Genomic DNA, 25,134 nt, shown 5'->3' with positions numbered 1-25,134 from the left:
CTGCGTTAAATAAAATAGCATTAAAACAATTCGTTAAAAATTCAAACTGACGTTTGCATTTGTTCAGCAAACCTCATTAAAACGCTGCAGACAATGGCAATAACATCGTCAAAAACCACAATTTAATGCTAAATAAGCAAGCAATTTGGTTTCACTTACTACAAACAATGTTAAATGAATGCAAGGTGTAGAATTTCCTATAGGGATAGCTGTCAAACCGGCTGTCAAAGTAAACAATTTTCTTCAAAATACAAAAAAATACAATACAAATTCAAAATAACATGGGAAGACTTCGCCAGAACAATCTTTGGCAAGCGTGACAATTTTTCGGGACTTTTTGGTTCCCAGCACAAATCTTAATCGACCTTGAAAAGGATAGTGCAACAAAATTCAGTTGTTGCATTTTCCAGATTTTCTTGAAACAAACCAACCAATATAAAGCAGATTCATTTTTGAACTGAGTTTGTGAATTGACTCCGTTAAGCTCCTTTTTATTCAGATCTGTTGGATAGTTATTATTTTAGCTATATGATGGTTGTTGTAAGACGTAATCACCATATGACCAAAATTCGAATTTTCTATAGTTCTATAATATATTTATGTATATTAATATATTTATTGCAAACTAGTACAGGTTTATTTGAAATAAAAACTTATAATGCTAAAATAACAATCTAGATAAGTAAGGCTTTGTAAAGCTCACCGAAGAATAAGGATTATGTAGCAAAAATTATCGGTATATTTTGATTTTACTGGGTGGGGGTTCAGGTCAAGTGTGATGAGGCTCATAATTAAATGTTAAGAGAATGTTTGACAAAATTAATGAATTCGACAGCTCAATGAAACTTGAATGCTGATAAGTACAAATGAAAATAAAGGGATACAAATAATATAGAAAAGTACAAAAAATAAACTTCTGGAGATGCGGGGCATCGATCCCCGTACCTCTCACATGCTAAGCGAGCGCTCTACCATCTGAGCTACATCCCCGTTATAATTTTTCGAAAATGTTTTACCGACATTGTTAAAGAAACGGCATAAATTAAATAAACTATTTAATTCAATAACAAAAAACTACTGCATACCTTAAAAATGCAAACAACGCACGAAACGACGCTTGCGTTTTGTCGACAGTCCACGTAATAACACTACAGACTTAACCACAAAGAATTGATAAAAAGTATTACTTTAATAAAAAAAAATGAGCAAGCAATTTAGTGGGACTTATTTACCAGCTTTGTATACAATGTTTGTATAATAAATTTCGTTGTTTTTGTCGACTTCACCATCACTTTGGCGTCATATCAGTTTAAAGCGCAATTTTAGCGTAAAACAATTAAATAGTAATTTAAGTGTCTTACCAAAAGTTTAATTACGCAGCTCTAAGCGTGTACACTTGCAATACCACTGTCAATCTAAATTCAACCCACCTGTTCTTGTAATCCTGCGAAAGAGAACATCTTCACCTAAAAAAACAAAAGGAAGATGCTGCGCTCATTAAAACCTACGAAACGAGAAAACACTTGTTTCACAAAGTTGAAAATTACCGCAAGCTGTTGCACTTCAACCCTTCCACACTCCTATATGTTTTTGCTACTCTTGATATTACAACAATTATATTATTTTATCAAGCAAAACATTACTCTACGCACAAGCAACAATTAGTTGCTCACGACAAGCTGGATTCGTTGAAACCCCATTGCTTACAATCTAAATATGAGTATATTTATATGTACTTCATGCTTTTGTACTTCGCAATCCAAGAAAGCATCTAAAAAGAGTTGCGTGCTCGTCTCATATTTATGAGTCTCATAAAACTCAATGTTACACGCAAAATTAATGTCAACTGTGTCGTTTCTTGCTCGCTCCTTGCACAAGCTTTGTGGCATCTTACAATTTTTACTAAATCAGGCAGCTAAAAAGAATCATCCTCACGTTAAATACCTTTACGTTCTTGGCACAGCTAAATTTTTTTTTAATTTTTACTTATACGATGCCAGTTTAATAAGTCAGTGGCCTTTTTTGCGACACGCTTGTTTTCCAAAAAGCATATATTTGGTAGTTTTGCGTACAAACCTCTTAGCGATATTTAACTCGATACTGACCTTAAACACCAAGCCCTTCTATTTCCTAAGAAATGTAAATTGGATCAGAGTCTTGAACATTTACAGCATCATAAGTAGTATTCAAAAATATCTCAGTAGGTTAAAATCCGATGTAGACACAATATCATAATTTTATCACTTAAAAGTTCGTCTTTTCAGGCTATTTATGTATATAAAAAATACTGTGAAATAAAATATGATGATTGAGAATGATTTTAAATCCTTTGGAAATATCATATATAGATACTAGATTTGAATTTGTCTGGCTGAAGTCGATCAAAGAATACAAATTGCTAAAGTTTTCTCAAACAGTTGAATAAAGTCATGGTTTCAGAAATATTTGTCTCAAAAATTCACGGACTTAATAAAATTCGCTCGTACAATGCAATTCAAACATTTACTAATGTTTTTAGTTATCTTGCTTCAATGTTGCTAAAATATTTGTGAAACACTTCTTAATGTCTGCGGAGAGCACTTTTAATCCGAAATCAAGTGGTTGAGCACCACTACTTAGTGTAAAGCACTTCTTCGACACCCACACCATCTGTTTTCCTTTTCGCTGTAATTATCTTAAATATTTCACCTGTTTGTTGTATAAACACATTTCCCACGTTGACAAATACTTTTAGTCACGTATTTGAGAGAGACTCTTTAATTGACTTTACAGTGTGACAGTATTTCCACGTCCAATCAGTTTCGTTATCCACGTTTCTTAAAAGTTCAAATTTTCCACATCTACAAGTTCATTAAACACTGTCCTTTTTAGAAATTTTTTTTATATTTGAATGTTGAGTTGAAGAATTAAATTCTTTCTTGGATCCTTCGACGTTGACTTTCTGCTGCTCCCTTGACTGTCACACAATAAGTCATTGTGTACTCTTTGCAGTTTTCTAGTGAAATAGTGAAACTTCTTAAGTTCACAAAAAATGGCTATGAATTAAGAAGGAAAAGAATCCTTTTACAATCAGCACCAAATACATTTTTTGAGTTTTGGCCTTACGTTTCTTGCATATTAATTTTTGGGCGAGAAATATAGGTAAATTTATACATGTAAAATTATACATGTCCAAAAGTTTTCACACACACTAAGCAGCACTTTTCTTAGTATGCATTTAGACTTTAGAGATATTATTTCTGTTCTAAATGGAACAAATAATTTGCATACTCTCTAGCATCGCATCGTCAAAAAATTGGTCAACATGACGAGATGAGTCGTTTTAGCCATGTTCGCGTACTAGCTCTTCAGGTTTTGAGATACCGATTGGAAATTTTGCACACGACCCTTCCGTCTCATGAAGCAACTCTTTTGTCGGAATCGCCGATATCGAAACACTTAATATGTTATACAAGGTGCGTTCCAAAGTAAACAGGACTTAAAAAAAAATAAATAGCAAATGGTATTTTCGGCAAAATTAGTTTATTTTACTCAAAATAGTGTCCTTCTGCTTCAATACAACTTTTTGCACGGTCCAAAAGCATGTCGAACAACTGTTTTAGCTCGTTTTCCAGTATGGCCGCAAGAAGTCGTGCGGTGCCATATCAGGTGTATACGGGAAGTGGTTAATGGTTAAAATGTGATTTTTAGTCAAATAAGTCACAAGATGTCCTTCGAATGTTGGATTTTTGGTCGTCAGTCAATTTGTGCGGAACAAACCGTGCATACACCTTTCGCAAGCCCAAATGTTCGGTCAAAATGCGCTAAATCAATATCTTATAGATGTTCAATTCCATTTCTATGAATTTCAAAGATGATTTCGGCTGATTTTTTTTTAATTCACGCACAGCTTCCATGGAATTTCCGGTGATCACGGATTTTGATTAGCCCACATGTTGATCGTCATTTATGTCCTCACGACCACTTTGAAAACGTTGAAACCACTCTGCTACGGGATAGACAATCATCGCTAAAACCTTCTTTCTTCAATTCCGGTAAAAGTTTTACCAATTTTAAAAAAAAATTTAATGTTGGCTCTTTGTTCGAAGCTCATTTTCGCACCGAAAACAAAAACATAATGTCATGAAATTCTCACTGAACAATCAATTAAGATAGCAGATTCTTCAGCGCATTAGTATGGCTCTAATTTTCTATCTTCAAATGACTTAGCATGGCTAATTTGCAGATGCTCGGGAAAAGGTGAAAAAGAATTCATTTATATTTATTCATATTGAAATATAATACATATACATATATGTATATTAAATTTTCAAACACCTATTATATATTTCACAATTCTCTTTACTAATCCTGTCCACGTTTCAGCCGTAAGTCAAAGCCTTCTTGTAGTCAAATTATGTATTCACAGCGAAATTTTTAATTAGTTAAGAAAGGTGCAAATGAACGAGATTTGTGGTTGCGTACGTGAAAATATTTGCTTTAGCAAAGGGACTCTCCGTTTGCGTCTTCGAACTTTGGAATGTCAAACTTCTTTTGCTGGCATATTGCACAGACTTGTTGAGGTTATAAATTTTAAATCTACTATGTTTTTCTCTGCTTCCTCTTCTTTATTTCTTTTGACATACCTACATATGTATGTACATATGCATATACCATTGTATAGATAGGTGCCTTGGAAGGAGCTTTCTTTGTTCACGTGTCAAGAGCGCTAACGGTCGAAATTCGTATAATTGTGGCACATTGAAAAATTACATTAATTATTCCTTTGTTGTTTTATACAAGAAATCGACGATGTGGTTTTATTAAAAAAAAATTTCATTTTCCTTATTGTAAATTGGCAGCTGGGGGTGCAAAAATAATTAAATTATTTTATGGATTAATTACCAACCGTAAGGAAACATAAAATAAGGTATATAAATAAAACTTTGTATTAATGTAAAGTAAAAAGCTTTCAAGCTTTCGCGATTAAGCTATGAGTTGCCAAATTCTGAAATACAAAAGCAACTTACGCAATATCACTCCAACAGTGAATATTCCTGTACTCTGAGTAATTTAACATACCAAACTCATCGTGATGCGTCTGTAGAATATGAGTCAACTTTTTCAATCTCAGTGTTTTATACATTTCTCGCTTTCTCGTTTTACTGAAATAATTGTATTATTCAACACGTAGAGCTCAAATAGTTTCGGAGCCTATTTAATTCAAAATGCAATCCATCGACTCTTTCCTCTTTATAATATTAGTATAGATAACAGATGACAAATAAAGTATAAAATTAAAGATTCACTTTATTTACAGCAGAAGATACAACTATGGGGCAACTCCACGTAGGGATTTTATAGCGGGAACACGAAACAAGGTAAGGATTCAAACTAAAGCACTGAATTTATTAATATTCTTAAAATACACAATATTCGTTTAAAACTTTGTGTGATGTTTCTAACAAAAACTTCCAGTATCAAACCCCCTCAGATACTTATTTTTCGCTGCGTTCTGATCAATCTCCCTATTATTCAACACAATGGAACCAAAATAGATATAATAATGGATCAAATAATCGAAATAGCAATCATTGGACGAATGATTACAATTACAATCCCAATTCAAATTACTGGCAAAATGACCAAGGAAGAAGAAATGATAATACGTCTTCGTCCTATAGTAATGAAGTAGATCGGAGACCTTTTAATACCCAAAGAAAAGATAATAACAGACCGACAGCATCTAGAACTGAGAAAAGAGCCGACCTTACGTCGACTGTGAATAATAGAAATACCAGTGAATCATCAAATGATACTGGTAAAACACTTACACATACAACACACACTCCTAACGAAACTGACAGGAAGAAAATTGAAAAACCAAAATCAACTGAAAATAGTAAGACTATTGAAAAACCTAGAAGAAATGCAGTGAGATCATCACCAAGAAAAAAAGTGTCTAAAACGAAAAAAATTAATATTACGGATATAACTGAAGATAAAAGCAAAACAGAAAAAAAAAGTTCATCAAATAGTGTCAAGAAAAAAACCACAGACGATATTGCTGACGATTCTAGAGAAAATTCTATAACGGTCGATAAAGGCGAAACAGAGCGGATTGAGAATTTTACAGCTAGCGATTGTAGTCAAATTGGAAAATTTAAAGAACAAAATACAACAAATACTGTAAAGCAAAATAAAGCATTGGAAAGCTTTGATAATAAAAAAGAAAAAAGGAAGACAATAGAAAACATTTCAGACCAAGTCTGTAGAGAATCGGAAAAAAACAGATCTATAAATAAAGGTTCACAAATTTGTGACGATATAACTGACAAAACCATAGTAGAACCGAGTATAGATTTAAATGAAGATGTCGCTGAAGTTCAAACTACTAAAAACTCATCAGAAGTTTCTAAAGACGAAACCAACAATTTAAAGCTTAAGATTTCAAAGCAAGCGAAAAATACCAATTTTGACAAGACGAGACAAAAAGCAAGTGATAAAGAATCCAATAATACAGATACTAATTTAATAGTAGAGGAGCCTTTACAGCACACCACGATTCAAAAAACTATTCCAAGTGACATTTCAAGGTCTCTTGAACACGAAAAAAAGACTGAAATTTCGAATAAGAAACAAGGAACTGACGAAAGTATTACATTTATTTCGGATTCACTTTTGGAGAAAAATGAGAGACAAATAGATGATAATATAAATTCTATAGTTGTTAGCAGTTGTGACGTAAATATAACGGAGACCACGACGACAGATGTTCCCTGCATTGACAACGATCTCAATGCTTCAGATATATCTGAAAATCGTGAAATTAATGATGAAGAAATTTCTAGACTCGTGTGCAGAGTTTCGCCCATTGAACCCCATAAACCCAAAATCTCGATAATACCACTGTCTAGACTTATACGTAACGAGTTAATTGAATTAACGGACGATTCCAGTGTGACGGAAATAGAGGATGTGCCTCCTGCTACTTTGGCCACATTTACACCAAATAAACGAGTTTGCCGTCCGAATCTTGTAAAGAGACGACGAAAAATTTCAACTTGTAGTAATTCAAGTGGTACCACAGAAAATCTGATTGAAAAAGTTGCCGGAATGGATAAGTTTGGGATAAAACAGGTGATCAATAGCTGTGGTACGCGCTTTGATGAGGCCTTAAAGGCACAGGCCCGCAAACGGTTGCGTGAAGAAATTCGAAGACAGCTAAAGTCAATGAATTTGGAAACAGCAAAGGATGACGAAAGTGCTAATTTCGTACCGGATGATATTGTTGATGCGATATGCATACCAGATATAGTTTTAGAAGAGATACGCAAAGCTTTCGGTATAGAGATTTTTTGTAATAAAAATACAGATGCGCTACAAGATGCAGCTTTAGATATTATTGTATCCAACACGGAAGATGAAGCTACTACGAGCAATAAAGCGACAAGCGAAGAAAGTACACCGACAACAATTGTTGCGGCACCGCTACAGGAAAGCATCGTTGAAACATCAACTAATACGGTACAACCGTTACCAGACAGTATTGATGCAACAGAAAATGTTGCGGAAAATGTCACAACGTTACAAAAGGAAAAAGTTTCAGTTGAACCTGAAAAAGTGTCAAAAACAAACGTTGAACAAACGAGCCCTAAGGTGGTGGAAACAACAAATTCGACTACCAACGAAACGGAGAACATATCAATGGAAAAGAAGGCAAGAAGACGCAGAATTCCAATGGGGCGTAAAAGTAGCCGGAAAAATGTTAACAAAGATGTAATACGTGTTGATTCGTCATCCTCTTCGAGTAGCTCGTCTACTTCCAGCTCGAGTAGCAGTTCTGATACTGAATCGGAGTCTTCGGCTAAGAGCACTTCGTCTTCAGTGAAAAGACGTCGACTAAAGTTACGAGTAGATGCACAAAACATTGTCGAAAGCTTTGAAAAACTGCTACTACCCAATTTAAGTGAGAATTTGAAAAGTCGTTATCACAATAAATTTTCAAACTCTACCTACACGCGTCTACATTTCATATCATGTATCTGTACTAGTGAATACAATACCAAAAAGTTTACCAAGCCTGAAATTGCAAAAATACAATCTAATCTGAAGTCTGAAGATCGTACCCTCGCCTTAGAGTTCCTGATGCGCGAAATTGTCAATGTTTTCAACAAACAAAAAGAAGCTGCCAAAAAGGAACGTAGCAGTAACCGATTAAGGAAAAGCACTGAAACTGTTGATAAACCGCATGCAAGTGATGCGCCAGCAGTAGAAACTTCAAGAGCACACGTAAGCAATGACGGCGGTATATTCGTCGACAAAGCTAATGGGATTTACACAGTGGCCGTAAAAAGTACAAGCGGTAACAACATTCGGAAAAGTGCCAATGCTGCAGAAAAAGTTGATTCTGCAAAGAATTGTATGCAATCAAAGCCAAGGTCTACGACTCCTTCAGCGACGCCAACGAAACATCAACATCAAAGTGTGAATGGGCAAACATTAATGAGCAAAAGAGCGGAGGATGGCGGTAGAGCAAAAAGTGCTGGCAATGCAGAAGCCGCCGATAATGCGATTGGTGAAAAGCATAAAACAGGCGTCAATACACACTCCGAAGCGTGTAATAATTCATTTGAAATCAACAACACCACTAATCAAGAAGATTCTTTAACAAGTCTGACGTCACGTCAGCCTCCAACTGCCACCACCATTTGTGGTAGTAGAGCTTCAAATGAGCAAGGTTCGTGTAATATCGCTTTCGAAAGCATCAACTCGCGAACACATTTGAGTGAATCGAGCGGTTGTAGTGAATTACAGTCTCCCACTAATTTACGTTCGCTGCAAAGAGACCATTTATTCGATAACAAATCTAGTAACAATGGTGGTTCTTTAATAGGATACGAAAATGGCATTACGGGGCTTTGTGGTATCTCAAGCATACCAACTTTGATGTCAAGCTCCCTATTTCCGAATGTAGATTTGGAAGCATTGCGTCAAAAAAACATTTTAGGTGAGTTTGTTGTGAATAATCTAAGGGAATTCGATATGAAGTTGATGGAATTGCATAAACGCAAAATGTTCATCGAAGAGATGATACTGAAATTGCAAAAGGACAAAATGGAAGTGGATATGCAAACGATGCAATTGCAAAATGAGAAATTTTTATTACTTAACACCGCTATGACAGCAGCTGCTAGTGAATTGCCAACACGTGATACAGCTAGAACAACTCCAGTATCGCAGAGTACAGAAGCAACACCTACCACGACTAGTACATCATTAAGGACAACAGCTCGTGGCATACAAACCAACCTTCCAAATCAACGCAAACGGAAGGCTAACATTAGCAATGCACCGGCAATAAAGCGAAAACGTGGTCCACGCAAACGAGGTGGCGTTCGCAAGTCAGGTGGTACACGTAACGTTGGTAAACAACCCAAGTCACAAACTAATGCAGCTGATGCAACAGCGATCGGTGAAACGTCAGCAATGGGTGAGGGTAAAACTTCTCCGTGTACTGCGATTTCTGATTTAGAGCAAGCCTTCAGTGATATAGAACCGCCGTTTGATGGCGTGGATATGCCCGTCTCTACGATTAATGTTAGAAGCTCACTGACACAAGTACATCTCTATGAACGTTGGTTGGTGGCAACCGGTGAAGATGGTCGGCTATATAAATTCAATGCCAAAACTCTTAAATTGGAAAAGGAATTCACCAAACACAGCGAAGCTATTACACATTCCTATTTGTGTCGCGAAAAGAAGATGCTATATACCACTTCACTGGATGGGTACATGAAAAAAACTTCTTTAGAGGTAAGTTTAGATCCATTACTTCTAATATTAGCTTTATTAGGGCATCGTGGTATGATGGTTTGAATTTTAATTGAACTAAATTCAAATTATTTTTATAATACTTTAGCGAAATGGTGTTTTCTAGTTCTGATTAAGGTTCAAAAAGCAGAAATGGACGAACGAAATCTAGTGACATTAATTATAAGTCAAAGAAATGTCTATATAGAGAAATAGATTTCTTAAGCGGGAACACACACCCTCCTTTGACATTTATTTTGAGTTTAATTTGACAAATTTCATAGTTTGTCCGGAAAGTAATAGGACTGATTTCCTTTCATCACGACTGTACTTCAGAGCGTGGCCGCAACGACTGAATTCGGTAGATGGCATTCCTAGCTAACGAACGAGCGAAGCGGTCTCCGAGCATCTGGAGAGTCACGAAAAACATTTACGCGTGAGGTCGCGATTAAACTCTTTGTGAAACTCGGTAAATCTGCCACAGAGTCGTTTGATATGATCAAGCAGGCTTACAAAGATGTGGCTTGGCAAGAAATGGTATGTTTCGGTGCGACCAAGCCTTTTTGGAAGGCCGCGAAGAGGTCGCTGATGAATGAGCAAATCCAAAGTGAAAACAATGCTCATTGTCTTTTTTGACATCAAAAGCATCGTGCACCATGAATTTGTTCATCCTGTACATGCCGTCAACGCCAAGTTTTTCGGGGAAGTCTTAAAAGACTGAAACGAAGGGTCAATCGGGTCCGACAAGACATTACAACCGATTGGAACTTGCACAACGACAACGCCCTTGGCCGCCCGGCTTTTTTTGTTTTGTTGCCTGAAAAGGCCGATGAAAGGCAAGCATTTTGAGACGACAGAGGAACATTCCGGGGAATGCTTTCATTGACGACTGCACTGCTTGAAAATTGCTATTTTGAAATTTTTAAAGAATTGTAACGATTAGTTCAATAATTTTTTTTAAATCGACTTTCCAAACAAACCCTGTACTTTTTGAGCTTAAACCAAAAAATTAGTACACCAAAACAATGTTAAACAATGGTTTTACTTCCGAAACTCACGCTATCTTCATCAAAGTTATTTTCCATATATTTACAGTTAAATTGTTTTCAGAGGTTAGAAACATTTCTTTATTGAAGCTTCCTAAATGAGTAAAATAACAGAATACCCTTTAGGCTCCCTTCCACTCGCAAGAAATCTGTCTGCTATAAAAATACCATATTTATTTCTGGGGAAGTATACAAACTTTATTCACACCTTTGTTTTGTAGTAATTATACGAGTATTAGATTGAGAAAAAAGTCTTGCGGTATTTTTATTGAATTTTCAATTGTTCATAAAATTTTTTTTTTGGTGACTCATGCCCAGCTCTTGACCGATGCTACGGCTGCTACTATGCCGGTCCTTTCGACCAATTGAGCGATTTTATCGCAATGAACGCACCAGAACGAAAACGTTGAAGCCATCGTTGTGCGGGGGAAATGGAAACTATATCGGGTCCATAAACTGCACAAATTTTATTGGCGGCTTGAGATGCATTTTTGCAAAATATGCCGTATTTTCTCTTTATCAATCAATCAAACACGTGTTAGCGCGTGAAATGAGCTTTCCAAAACGGTCTGGCATGACCCGTTGCGACGAATAAAACTAGACCTACGCGCTCTCAGCAACAACTAGCAAAAATACCGCAAGACTTTTTTGACAAACATTTTGTTTTTCAAATGAAAAGGAATAAAGTGAAATATAAATTTGGTTACAGAAAATGAGTTTTGATAATATTTCAATTGAAATAATTAAACAATATTTTATTTTATTTTTCTTTACTACAGAACTTCGCCTTGGATATACAATCCGTATACCTGCAAGAGCCCTTACAATGTATTGAGGGTAAATGGGGTTCAGCCTTTATCGGAAGCAGATGGGGCAACATCTTCACTTATGACATTTCGGTAAGTTTACAGAGTAGAAATTGTAAAATGTCATTTCCCAAAAACTGTTCTTTCAAAAATTAGTATGACTGCACTTATAAAAAATTATGTTTAAGGTATTTTTCATTTCTTTATTCTATCAAAGCTGTGTTGTTAATCAATGGTATGAAATGTATTATTCTTTAAAATCTTGTATACATATGCAACCTGTATTGACAATTTTAGGCGTCGTTGAATTCCTAGGCTTTCTTATTTACGTGTCTGCATAGGGGCGTTATTGTCGTGTATAAAATAGTGTGTCCTATTATTTTTAATTTGCTGATATTTATTGTAGATATATTTATTGAATTACAATATTTTTTTAACTTGTGTAATACGAAAAAATATATTATTTGTTATACTTAAATTTTCATTCTTTTAAACACTTTTATAAAAGTCATTTTTCCGATACCTGAACTGAGCTCACACCAAAAAAAACTTTTTCAACTGCTTCTTTAACATATTTTCATTATTTTTTGTTTCCTCCCATTATATTTTTGTACCAGTCACTTTGTATACCCCGCAATCGATTTAAATTAGTTGGTATGCCAAACTCATAAGATTCGATTTGTAATTTATTGCCATAACGTGCTTATAATTCCCATTCTGAGCTGCCGTTATTTCGCTTCGATTATATCGCGTTTTTAAAAGAGAAGGAAGTAGCATGCAATTCTAGATTTAAATAAACATACAAAAATACATACATTTGTATGTACTTATGGACAGCTTCTACCCTAACATCGGTGTGATTAGAGCCGACACAAAAATAGTTCAGCACACCCATTTTGCACCGCAGAAATTACAACAAAACACAAGCTAGTATGGGAGTGCACCAAGTTCATTGGGACCAACCCATATTGCAAGGGCGTTACTGCGCTGAACCTAACGTTCTACCGTATATTATTCAGTTTTATTTGTTTATGCTTTATCTACAGCTAAAATGGCGCATACTCATTTAGGTTTGTAACAACTAACTATTGCACCACTTTTACAAGACCGACAACAATGAATTTGGACAATGCATTTGAATGCATCGCAACCATCCCTACGGCAGTGTAAGTTTTCTTTGTTCACAACAGTTCGACTCATAAGAGAGCACCTTGGCCGATGATGATGCGCTCTAGTTTGGTCCCGAGTCTTTCTATCTCTCTCCAAATTGCATTTCTAGTGAAAACGCAGCGTTGTTGTGCGCATGCCAAGAATTAACCGTCGTCAACTTACATCTGTGGCGACCACTGCAAGACTTATGTGTCGAATATAAAGATTTTTTTTCGTAAAACAATGTAACAAAAGAAAATTTTATATTATACAATACAACTCAATGGTGTATGTATCATGCTACCCACAACCACCAAAACAAGTTGCCGCCAGTTGCCATTCTTTTCTTCATCCATTGCATTCCATATGTACATATATTTATTGCAGTTGGAAATCCGAATACCACTCTTCACTTTGTTTATTTTCGTTGTGTAATACTTCCCCTTTGTCTGGAAAACTTTGTCGTGGGAGTTTTCTCTCATTTTCATTGGCTACTTCGAGCGAATCAGATTTCTTGCAACATGCAGTGCAGCGCTCACTTGCACCTATATATTCACACACATTTGATAGCATTGTTATTTTAAGGATTTCCATTGCATCCACTAAATAAACACGCACATATAACAACCACCAGCTGAAATGTCTTGCTTTCCTTTCTGCAGCTTATTTGTCTTTCTAAAATGGCTGCACTATTTAATATACACTTATTTGGTGATAATATAATGTGATGCGCGTTAGTTAAAGACTTAAATCGCCTAGATAGTGCTACCAGGGGCGTGGCAATTGCCTAAAAAATGCTTCCTAGTACAAACTTATCATTCTTTTTTGATTTTTGTGACAATAATTTATATTCTTAATAAAAAAAGAGGTAAATATAATACAAAATATGGAAATGTGACTACCATTCGGGAGGTATCACTGGTCTATGTATAGTGTTATTGTTGCCCCAAATAGGAGATAAATTTTGGATATATTTGTGCCCACAGCTAATGAAACTTCCAAGGTTTCGTAAAAATTACCCCTTTTTTAATCTTTATTTCCATCTTACATCTCCAAAGCAGAAAACATGAAGAATAGATAAGTATATTTATAATGTCAATTTGTTTTGAAAATGTAAGGCTACATTAGGTAAGCTGAGAGAAAAATGTCGAAAATGTGTGTTATATAGTACATATATCAATAAAACTCCTTTTATGAGATTTTATATTTATCTATATCTTTTCAATGTGCAGCAGTAATCTGCCATCACATGATGACTATCCCATAAACTTTGATTCCTTTCTTCCATTACTTTTAGACCCTAATGGAATCGCCTACACGGTTTCTTACTTATTCGAAAATGTATACAGACGATAGTCTAACTTGTCAAGATTGCCCAAACTATTTATTTTTAAACTATTATTAAATGAATACAATGTTTATTCAAAATAAAAATTTAATTTATTTTCAAGCGCCTGCTAACGACTGCTCCGTTTGCTTGCTCGTTAACGAATGCCCCTCAGTCGATTACATTGTCGATGACAAACTTAATACTCATATTTTCCCCTAGATACGCTAAATTTTAGCGTGTTTTTCACAATTTATTCGTAATTTGGTCCCTTATGATTGCCTGGTAAAATGTCGACTCTCAACAAAATGCTTTTCCAAGATTATCAGGAGAATCATAAGTTTTATAAACTCTGTATCATTCATTAATAACAGTATTTGAGGATCATTAAGTATTTCAACTTTTAACTTTTCCGTAATAACCTTCGGAAATTTTCCACAAATTTCACCAAAACAAAATGCTTCCACCTTTACTTACTAACCAAGTTCAAAAAAAGTTGAGAAAAAAAAAACCTCGCTGTAGAAGTTCATACCCCTCTTTTTCACATCCTTTGTCAGATCGTACATATATATTGTCCATTATCTTTGAAATGTAAGCAAAATTTTGATTGTGCAAAAGAGGACATTTTGTAAATTGAAATTCTAAATATCTCCACGTTTAATTTTTAGTAAAATCTTAAATCCTTCCTCATATTTTTGATAAGGAGCCTGAGAGGAAGGGCGAGAAATGTGTGCAGAGCCATAGTCATACAAAACTAAATGTTCAATACTAAAAAGCTGATATTTATCAAAATATTAGATATGCGATTATCTTAAAAACAGGAGCACATTCAATATTTTCATGAAGAAGGTCGTAATCTGGACACCTGAGAGCATCACAATTTTTGAGCAACAATAAAATTTTTTGCTTTTGTAGAGCTGTGTACTAAACTATATATGTTCATACTATATGTATAGTCAACCAAGGAGATAGAAATCAGAAAAATATGTAACTAATTGAGGGATACTGCACATGAACGTTAATTGGAAGATGGAAACCCCGTTAATAAGTATTTGAAACCAATTAAAATCGGTATGGACGCATATCGAAATTTTTAAATGACTTCCCGCATGTACTCAGTAATTTCCTTTTTGTACTTAGTAATTTTTTTGATACTTTAGTTGTGTAGTCAAAAGTTCAGGCATCAAAAAGCGGGTTGGCACGATAACGGTTACCATGAACGGTTACGTTCTCACCGGCATAATTTTTTAATAATTATGGACCGATGATTCCACTGGCTCACAACCCTCACCAAACCGCTTTTTTTCCGGATGAAGCTCTTAAATGGCTTCAGATTACTCTTCGTCCCAAATGTGTCAATATTGCTTGTACCCATACAGCGAAGCAATATCGCTTAAGAAGGTCGAGCGGCTTCAGCTTTTACAAGCTGTATTTTGTACGCTTTCAATTTAAGATCTCCACATAAAACGCGCCGAGTCGTTCCGTGCGTCAGTCCATGTTGCTGCGAACGGTGCCGAATCGACTCTCAACGGTCACAGCTCCGGCTGCTATATTTTATTCACTGCGTATTGGACATTATTTAATCGGTCAAATATTTTCCAATAAGCTGGATCTCAAGATGGGTGATGGTGTTGCGAATAATGCGTTCAGTATGCCGATTCTGTTGACCTTAAGTTGAGCGAAACACATTCTTTACAGAACTGGAATTTTCGTAAAAAAGCTTAACGAATTGTAAACGTTGTTCAAGCGTAAGTATTTCCATGATGAAAGGCCAACAACACTCACGAGTGATCTGTTAAAAAAAAGTACCTCTACTTGGATCCCCCGTTATAATTATAATAAGAATACGAAGTGAAAGTAGGACTTTTTTAAAAGAACGTTAATATGCATCACATTCGTAGCCTACTTCCACACATGGTCGAAACAAAACACTAATCCGTGTCGGCTGGAATTATGAAAATGGCCGGGAATTTACTCCGCGATAGTAAATTTACAGTAATCACCCAACCATTTCTCCTTTTCTAGAACCGTTAGGGCTGGCTATTTCTATTAACTTCTCTGATACATTTCCTTTTTTTCCATATAGATACACAATTACGTCATTTTATAGCAAATACATAAATTGTTTATGTGCCCAAACATTCACTTTTATTGTATATGTTTGTGTATATCTTTTTATCTTTAGTCAAACATTTTGAACAGTTCCACAATTTCATCATCTGAAGCTTCAATAACCGCTATCAAAGCGACTAAGGAGGGGCCACGTCGAATTCTCATAGTAGCCTCTAAGTCTAAGGAAATACAAATCCGTGACGCATCCTCCGGACTACTGTTGCGCACTTTGACTCTGCCCGATGCAATGAAAGCATACAGTTTACTATTGGATGATGATTGTATCTACTGTGGCACTCAGCGGCGCGATGTACTAAAAATTGATTTTACGGTAAGTAAACTCAAGTAGAGATTTAAACTGGTGAAAATCATAAAACTTGGGTTTATTTTTCCACAGACTGGGCAACATTTATCCCCATTTAATTGCGGCAGTGGGGCAGTGTCGATGCGACTTTATCAAAATAAGTTTCTACTCGTCGGTTCATACGATGGTTTTGTCTATGTAATTGATAAGGCGAAAGAACGACATTGTGGCCGTTATGCGGGCTGTTCCGGCAATATTTTAACTCTAGCTGTGATCAGCAATAAGGTAATTATTTTTGTTGTATATTATAATGGTATTACAAGGTTATTAATCTAGTTTATTTTCTTTTGGATTTTTCAGATAATAGTAACGTCTAAGGATAAAACTCTGAGAGTTATTGAACTACCGCAAAATTTCGGAACGAAACGGAAATAAATAAACTTTTTGTTTCCTATTTTTTGGGTCTGCTGAAATGTTGCATTTGTTATATTATGGTTTATTTAATACATTCATATGGGAGTGTATTCTTTTAGATTTTAGGTTATGATATACAGTTTAAGTAATTTTTAATGAAGTTCATTAACTTTCATTTCTGGATATTAAATATCTTTAATTTTTTAAGATTGTATTAATTAGCATTTGATGTACAATAATATTTCTTATTGTTAATAAATTTTAATAATGAACTTGTTTTACGGTAAAATATAATGCAAAATGTAATTACCACATAACAGTTTTCAATTTATTCGGAAGGATCTCTAGTCACAGAAATATGAATGAATTTTGATAAAGAACTATGCAGCTAGAGAAACTACGGCCATTCGGTCAATAGGCCCCCATCGTAGAGTGGTACTTGGAGAAAACGGCGAAGAATGAAATCTACTGACCTCAAATTTTTAGACTTAGTGATACCGTTCTCGCGACAGTCCGGCCTACGAAACCGACACCGACCCAGATTTTTGTGAGACCAAGGAATGTCAAAATGGCAGCATTCCTCCAAATTAATTCAGCAATGTTTTCTACCACTACAATAACAACAACTAATGAGTATAGATAGAGAGAGCTGTAATCCACTCGTTAAATAGCTCGAAACACAACGAATTGTTTTCACCAAATAAGCATATCGTCACCTGAAATTCGAAATAACGTATCATCAAAAAATTCGAAATTGACTGTCTTACTTCAAATTACAAACATAATATGACATATGTTCAACATTTTCAGGTTCTGCACTCAGACATAAACCAGATTTAACAAATATTAAATTTTTTTTCACTCATGTTCCATTTTATTTCGTGTTTCATTAATGCCACTGTAAATTTTCGAAAATGTTGTTACGTTATTTTGCATTTCAGGTGACGATATGTAATCTGGATGGAACCGAAAATGTATTTTGCAAAAGACCGAAAAGGTAGTCTTTAAAATTATTTATGTGCAGCATCATTTTTGTCATATGTTTTCACCGGAAAATTGTTTGAAAGAATATAAAATATTCCAAGCTGACACTAGAACTACTTCTTCTTCTTCTTGATTGGCGTAGACATCGCTTACGCGATTATAGCCGAGTTAACAACAGCGCGCCAGTCGTTTCTTCTTTTCGCTACGTGGCGCCAATTAAATATTCCAAGTGAAGCCAGGTCCTTCTCCACTTGGTCCTTCCAACGGAGTGGAGGTCTTCCTCTTCCTCTGCTTCCCCCGGCGGATACTGCGTCGAATACTTTCAGAGCTGGAGCGTTTTCGTCCATCCGGACAACATGACCTAGCCAGCGTAGCCGCTGTCTTTTAATTCGNTCGAATACTTTCAGAGCTGGAGCGTTTTCGTCCATCCGGACAACATGACCTAGCCAGCGTAGCCGCTGTCTTTTAATTCGCTGAACTATGTCAGTGTCGTCGTATATACCGTACAGCTCATCGTTCCATCGAATGCGATATTCGCCGTGGCCAACGCGCAAAGTACAATAAATCTTTCGCAGAACTTTTCTCTCGAAAACTCGCAACGTCGAACTACTTCACCCAACGGAATAGATGCTAGCTGCTTTTTAGGTTAATACGCCTTCTCTTCTTTCAGCCTATCGACAACTAATTGAAAAGGCAAACATAAATAATTTTGCATTTCGTGTATAAAAACTTGTTATTATAGCTTTATTTAAACGGATTAAAACAAACAAAAGTTCATGTTTGCCAAATATACACAATGATTGAAATACACTTAATTATGGTAGTAATAAAGATAAAACAAATCGCATATGCATATTTTGCATACAAACAAAATTTGGGAAATATCAAATTTCAGATATCCTTCTCTAATAAAAACTAGTAACCAATAAACTGGGTATAATAGTTAGTATATAAATAGTAACACGTAGTAATACAGATCGCGATGATTTGAAACTTCACCTCGATTATAATTCTCACTTGATATAAAAAGTAAGATACTACTTTTTTCAATTCTCTCTTTCGTTTCGAATTTAATTTAGTATGTTGTAGAGACTCCGTACACCTTTCAGCTTTAAGCTGCCAAATTCACGGTGCGCGCATTTAACTGCATTTGGTGCAATTTCTGATTTAGTTGCTGATTATGATCCTTTAGGTAGGCAATGAGATCGGCCTGTAATAAAATGTTATGTGCAAAATAAATTCTATTAAGGACACCTGTAATTATAGAAACCTACCTGTTTCTCTAACAACTCACTAGTATTACCACCAGGTTGCATTAGGCCCAGTGAACCGGAAGCACTATTACCACCGCGCAGCGCATCGGGTGGTGGGGCGGATTTATTAAATTTCCGCACTTTTGCTATTTGGAGTAAAAATTCATTTTAAATATTTTAGAATATTTATTTAATATTACTTAGAGCTCAGCATACTTACATATATAGCAACCGTGAGTTGCACTCAATACCAGTGTCTCTAAAGTGTTAAAAGCGGCAATATAAGAAACCGGCGAGAGAAACCCTTCCGCACAATGTTGCCAGAAATTGACACCATAATAGTGATGAATACCCGCTTGTACAGCCAATAGCATGGAGTTCCAAAGCGATACCACATTCAGTGGTATACTCTTTTGCATGGCCGTGGCACGATGAAATTCATGATAACCATTTAGGCGTAAATCGTCGTGATGCTTCTTAATTAAGTGATCGAACAGCTGAAAGGAACAACATGTTGAATATATTTATACATACATACATATATATAACATTTATTTATACTTACAAATGTTATCACCCAAAAAGTCGCACGTAAGTAAAGCATAATGAAATACGCTTCACAACGTTTGTCCTCTGGCCATGCAAAAGCAAGCACAATGCCAATAAAAGAGATTACAGTTGAAATCAGCAGATGAATACTGTAAAAGCAGAGCGTAAACTTTTTAGTAATATTTTTCAGAATGGTAGGTCAGGTATGGTAGTGATTTACAAATATTCTATTAAAATTTTGTATATGCATATTAAAATAAATTTATATTATATGATTTCTATGATGTCACATTGTCTAGTCTCGAATCACATGAATATTATTAAAACTTACCTAAAAGCCGGTATTGTTTTGAGAGATTTAAAGGTACCATCCGTATTTGAAGTTAATACTGGATCAAGCAGCTCTTGTGTGTCGCTACCAAAGATGCCAGCACCCACACCGGCAGCAGCGTTGCTTGGCGTAACAGATCCTCGATTATCACCCATGTTCATGTATTGAGCACTCTATTCAAGTTATTACAAAATATGTAATAGTGCACCTTTATTTTCCACTAAAATTATTTTTACCCTATTTGCGTTGAAATTGTGTCCCAAACTAACCATATGAATGAGTGACGGCTGTGATTCAGCAACACCGTTCAATGGGCTTAAGTGCGCATCAGCTTATCGCTTCGAAAAATAATTAAATTGATTACAAGTATTTTTAGTTGTTTTTCTTTTATGCAACTTTTCGCTTTTCGTTGATTGGCTAAACGTTCACAAAGAAAGGGTTTCTACCATTATTTGTTTTCTAGTATTAATTTTTTCTTATTTACGTTTTGTAGTTTTACGAATTTGTTTTCCAAAGTCTTTCGCAATTGGCGGCGTCAGGAAAAACATATGTTCCATACCTTCGAAACAGTGTTGGTAAACACCAACTTCTAATTGTTATTCATAGAACGGTCTTGTGGTTAATATTCAATGGTATTAATATAATATTTATTGAAAAATCGCAATCCCTAATTGCGTAAATAGGAGTATTAATTCAAAGGCCTAAATTTTACAATTAATCTTCTACATTAATAATCTACATTCTGCTAAGATAATTCCAGAGATTGTCAAACTGTAATCATTTTTCCGACAGACGTCTCTGTAAGCATTATCAACTGTCATTACTTTAATTTTGATTTTGATTCTTAAATTGTGTTATTTTAGTTGGATTGTTATTTATTTGCGATTTTAATATTTTTACAACAGTTTAATGTCTTTCCACTATCCACGTAGAGTAAAAGATTTACCTGCTTTAGAACCGGACTCTGACGAAGAAGATGTTAATCAGGAGTATTGAGAATATTTGCATAATTTGAAAATGTAAATTATTAAAAATCTTCTTTTATAGGCTTAAAAATGGGGGAGAACTTCAAAAAAGTGGATCGGAGAATCATTTAGCTGTGATAGAAGCACCCCCAAAAGTATTTGGAGCCTTTAGCAACATGCGAATGTTGTGAGTAATAATAAGAATTTTTTTATGTTATATTTTAATCTATCATATTTAGTCCCAAGCGTTGCTCAGAATTACCCACACTTGATTCAGATGAGTCCGATGAAGAAGAAAACCCCAAAACTGATAATCTTAATTGTGCTATATTAAATGATTCCTTTATCATGAGTCCTGCGGATAATTCTGTACTGAAAACACCTGGCCCGCCATCAGGCGTTAAGAAAAAACGAGCTGTTGGCAATCTGTCATTTCTTACAGACTTTAATAAATTGGCATTAAACGCTGAAGGCAAGGAAAATGTGAATAAAAGTGAAGATTTGTTAACAGCGGAGGAAGAAAATATACAACCAAATGCCGCTAGTACCGCAAGAAAGACACATTTAAGCCGAGCAGTCACTTCGTGCCCTCTACAAAGTATACAGGAAGACAAAGTGGCAAACGATAATCATACCGGAGATATTGGCTGTAAAAGCAATGAAAACTGTGCTGGAGCTGTTTTGCAACGTTTTAATTCAGATCCTACGCCACAGAAAACTGACAAGTATTCAGATTTAGAAACACCACTTCGACAAAGTAACAACACAGCACTGATTCCTGCAGTACCACCTACAAATGACGGTATTGCTGATTCGCAATTTGCCACACCACAAATCCGATCATTTTCAGTACAGCGGAGGCCACGAGGCTTGTGTTCGACGCAGTCTCAAAAAGAGCGTACGGCAATTGCAAATGAGTTTCGCTCTCAAAAGGTTCTGTTTCAAACGCCAATGGCTATAACGCGCGCACCCGTGGTGTGTTTACCTAATGATAGTATTACTTTATCCCTTTGTGATTCCATAAATGGTCCTGAAACTACTCCCAAAACTACAGAAAATATACAACAGAATACTGAGAAAAATGATGTAGTTAAGCAACAGGTGATGGTTAAATCAAAGAAGTCACTGGATAATGCTTTTTCAAAATCAGATAAACTGGAAGACCCAGATGGAAAGAAGGCACCTAACACGAAGAGTTCAGCATCGAAAGAAAAAGAGGGTAATTTGCACATTAATAATTCGGATTATACAATCATTAAAAAAATCGGTTGTGGAGGCTCCAGTTCCGTTTATTTGGCAAAAAGAAATTCCGATGGTACTGAATGTGCATTAAAGGTAATTTACCAATTAAAAAATACTGCAGAGTTAGTCATCTTAATATTATTTTTAGGTTGTCGATTTGCGCGGTGATCCAGTTGTTGTTGAAGGCTATTTAAATGAAACAAAACTATTGGCAAAACTTCAAGGAAACATCTGTGTGGTAGCACTCTATGAATAGTGAGTATAAAAAAAGCAACAAACCCACTAATTCATAGACCAATTTTGACTTTTTTGTAACAGCCAACTATTGCGCAATGAGTCAAGACTCTTTCTCGTCATGGAAAAGGGAGACTCGGATCTGCATAAAATTTTACAGACATATACGACGAATCTGCCACTATATGTACTTATGAATTTTTGGTATCAAATTTTGCAAGCGGTTAATTACATTCACCAAAATGGTGAGATGCAATATATTATATAAATTGAGATATTTTTCATATATTTATCATCGTGCAGGCGTCATACATTCTGACTTGAAGCCAGCAAATTTTTTAATGATAAATGGTCGTTTGAAACTAATAGACTTTGGTATTGCCAGCAATATTGCACTGGACTCAACGAGTATAATCAAATTTTCTCAAGCCGGAACATTTAATTATATTAGTCCCGAAGCTCTCACCGACACATCAACCGGGTCTAGCCCGATGCGCAGCAATCAACCAAAAATAAAGGTTGCTGGCAATATTTGAATATTTTACATTAATTGGCTTATTAAACAATTTTTCTGTTTTCAGATATCAACTAAATCTGATGTTTGGTCGCTTGGATGCATACTATACTTATTACTTTATAAGCGCACTCCATTCTCGCATATCAAAAATATCTATGCCAAAATCAATGCCATTACAAGTCCTACCACAAACATCGAATATCCTACAATTCCTTTATATTATCCAGCAATGCTTGTGCACGTAAATATTTTTGACTTCATTTGACCAATTGCCTACAGTTTAACAAATAGTTAGTTAAATTAGTAATAATTTTTTGCTCTTTTTTTTGTTATATTACATGTAACATGTTTTTCGCAAAAGAAAATTTGCTCGTTGAAGACGGTTATTATTTACAACAATTTCGAAAATATTAGTATGTAATATACATATAAATTACCAGGCAATAATAAAGTTGTTATTATCTTACTGAATTTATTCCCCAAAAAGTTAAAATTATATATAAAAAATTTTATTTATTGCTTTTATCTATTTCAGATGGCGAAAAATTGCTTACAACATAATCCAAAAAAGCGTCCATCTTGCGCTGAACTACTACAGTATCCATTTAATATGGTTATACCGATACAAAATTTAGCGGTACCAACTACGATTAAAGAGAAAAATTAAAACTCGATATACATATATATATATAGCGTAGAGATTAAAATCATGTTTTACATATATACTATTTATACATATAAGAAAAGAGAAATAATAAATATTTTTCAAAATATACGTGCGAACGAACAAGCAAAACATAATTGAAAATGTAATCTAGCACCTCATATAGCGATTAAAAGGTAGATTGCAAGAACGCCTACCTTGGTCTTCGGTTCGTCAAAAGTACATGTTTGGCTAAAAGAGGTAAAAGCGGGTGGTATATGACATAAACAAACACAATGAAATGAAAATTGAACAGCAAGCGATTTTGGTCGAAAAAACGAGACGGCAGAAGAAAATATCAAAGGCCATACACAAAAAATGCTGCGGCAAACACAAGGGTATCCAGTACTTTTAAAATAAGCCACATTAAAATGAAAGTCGATTTGTTCGTTATAATTTAAATATGTTTATTTTTGTTTGTCATAATATATCATTCTTCCATAAATTCTTCAAACTGTACTCCTACAATTTTCTTATTACTTGATCTGCCATCAAGAAAAATTTAACCATTACTATATGTTTAAATATAATCCAACATTGATCCATCCATTTGCGTGTAAAAACATGGTTATTTATTAACGCTGGTAATACTGCCTAAATAACTTGCAATTCCCATTTATTTATTTCACTAAACCCATTCAAAGAAAGCAGCAATATAATACTTAAACCGCTTCACTTGTCTATTCGAAATTATATCGGCTGATTTATTTTCAGTTTTAAGATTCTCTGTTTACCTACATTGTGTTTGCATACATATTTCTCCTTTATTTAATATCGGTATTTTGTAGTTTTTATTATTATTAATTTTTTTTTTTTTTTGTAGCGGCTAACGCTTTTTTAATTTTATATTATTTAGGTTATAATTGCCAATTATTTTGTAATAAAAATAAATGGATTTTAATCATACTGTTATATAATGTGTATAGTTGATTATGCTTTTAAATCGAGACAAGCAAAATTATTGTTTGTTAGCAGCAGTTTGTTATCTTTACTTTGTCTGTTTTGTGTTTCATTATAAATAAATAAAAACGGAATGCTGAAACTGCTTGAAATAGGTATGTCTGTAAAATTAATATACCTTTTTTTTTAATTTTACGTATGAATATGAAAATAGTATTTTTTCAAAACATTTAACAGAAAATCAGAACAGAGTAAAATGCTTGGCATAAATATAAATTAAAATTTTATGACATCAGGCATTCGAATTATGAAGCTTGAAATATCAATTAATGAACAGCGGAAAAGGATAACTCATTTTTATCAGTTACTCATTTGAAGCTCAATTCAGCATAAGTCCTTTCAATTTGTTATTACAGAACCAAGCTTTTCGTACTCCTATTTCATTTAATTTCCATTTACACATATTCGTAATGATTTTTGTTGATATTATTACTGCTTATATTAGA

General features: G+C 34.8%; 3 protein-coding genes and 1 non-coding gene across 8 annotated transcripts in view; 2 read left to right on the top strand and 2 right to left on the bottom strand.

Annotated features, from left to right (window-relative positions):
- LOC108966685 (serine-rich adhesin for platelets) overlaps positions 1–17,151 on the top strand; it is a 36,446-nt gene extending 19,295 nt beyond the window's left edge. For 2 of the 4 annotated variants that reach the window (XM_018929714.1, XM_018929717.1), the window contains exons 2-7: positions 5,303–5,360; positions 5,458–9,795; positions 11,618–11,737; positions 16,306–16,563; positions 16,630–16,821; positions 16,897–17,151. In XM_018929714.1, coding sequence (XP_018785259.1) covers positions 5,303–5,360; positions 5,458–9,795; positions 11,618–11,737; positions 16,306–16,563; positions 16,630–16,821; positions 16,897–16,971 — 5,041 coding nt within the window. In that variant the 3' untranslated portion in view covers positions 16,972–17,151. Of the gene's footprint in view, positions 1–5,299; positions 5,361–5,457; positions 9,796–11,617; positions 11,738–16,305; positions 16,564–16,629; positions 16,822–16,896 lie in introns of all 4 variants that reach the window. The other 2 variants (XM_018929713.1, XM_018929716.1) reach the window with 1 other exon arrangement.
- On the bottom strand, positions 918–990 carry Trnaa-agc. Its single transcript has one exon. It is a non-coding gene; the product is annotated as a tRNA-Ala (tRNA).
- A 1,532-nt stretch (positions 17,152–18,683) lies between the features above and the next one.
- Positions 18,684–20,587, bottom strand: LOC108966656 (transmembrane protein 192). Its single transcript, XM_018929672.1, has 6 exons — positions 20,304–20,587; positions 20,068–20,240; positions 19,753–19,885; positions 19,408–19,684; positions 19,209–19,333; positions 18,684–19,144 (listed from the first exon to the last, which is right to left on the bottom strand). Exons 1-6 carry the CDS (start codon positions 20,337–20,339, stop codon positions 19,046–19,048), a joined length of 843 nt encoding a protein of 280 aa, XP_018785217.1. The 5' UTR covers positions 20,340–20,587; the 3' UTR covers positions 18,684–19,045.
- Positions 20,588–20,908: 321 nt separating this feature from the next.
- On the top strand, positions 20,909–23,735 carry LOC108966671 (dual specificity protein kinase TTK). Of its 2 annotated transcripts, none has more exons than XM_018929693.1 (8): positions 20,909–21,056; positions 21,115–21,219; positions 21,272–22,367; positions 22,423–22,529; positions 22,593–22,753; positions 22,812–23,026; positions 23,090–23,262; positions 23,561–23,735. In XM_018929693.1, the coding sequence occupies exons 1-8, from the start codon at positions 20,977–20,979 to the stop codon at positions 23,658–23,660; spliced, it is 2,037 nt and encodes a 678-aa protein (XP_018785238.1). In that variant the 5' UTR covers positions 20,909–20,976; the 3' UTR covers positions 23,661–23,735. The 2 variants fall into 2 exon arrangements, with proteins under 2 accessions (XP_018785238.1, XP_018785237.1); XM_018929692.1 differs by having other exon boundaries at positions 23,090–23,266.
- Positions 23,736–25,134: the final 1,399 nt, after the last annotated feature.

This window comes from Bactrocera latifrons, unplaced genomic scaffold (assembly GCF_001853355.1).
Source record: "Bactrocera latifrons isolate USDA-ARS-PBARC rearing strain unplaced genomic scaffold, ASM185335v1 scaffold_169, whole genome shotgun sequence".
Lineage (NCBI taxonomy): Eukaryota > Metazoa > Arthropoda > Insecta > Diptera > Tephritidae > Bactrocera > Bactrocera latifrons.
The sequence above is the reverse complement of the archived record's forward strand: the minus strand, read 5'-3'. Positions and strand labels throughout refer to the sequence as shown.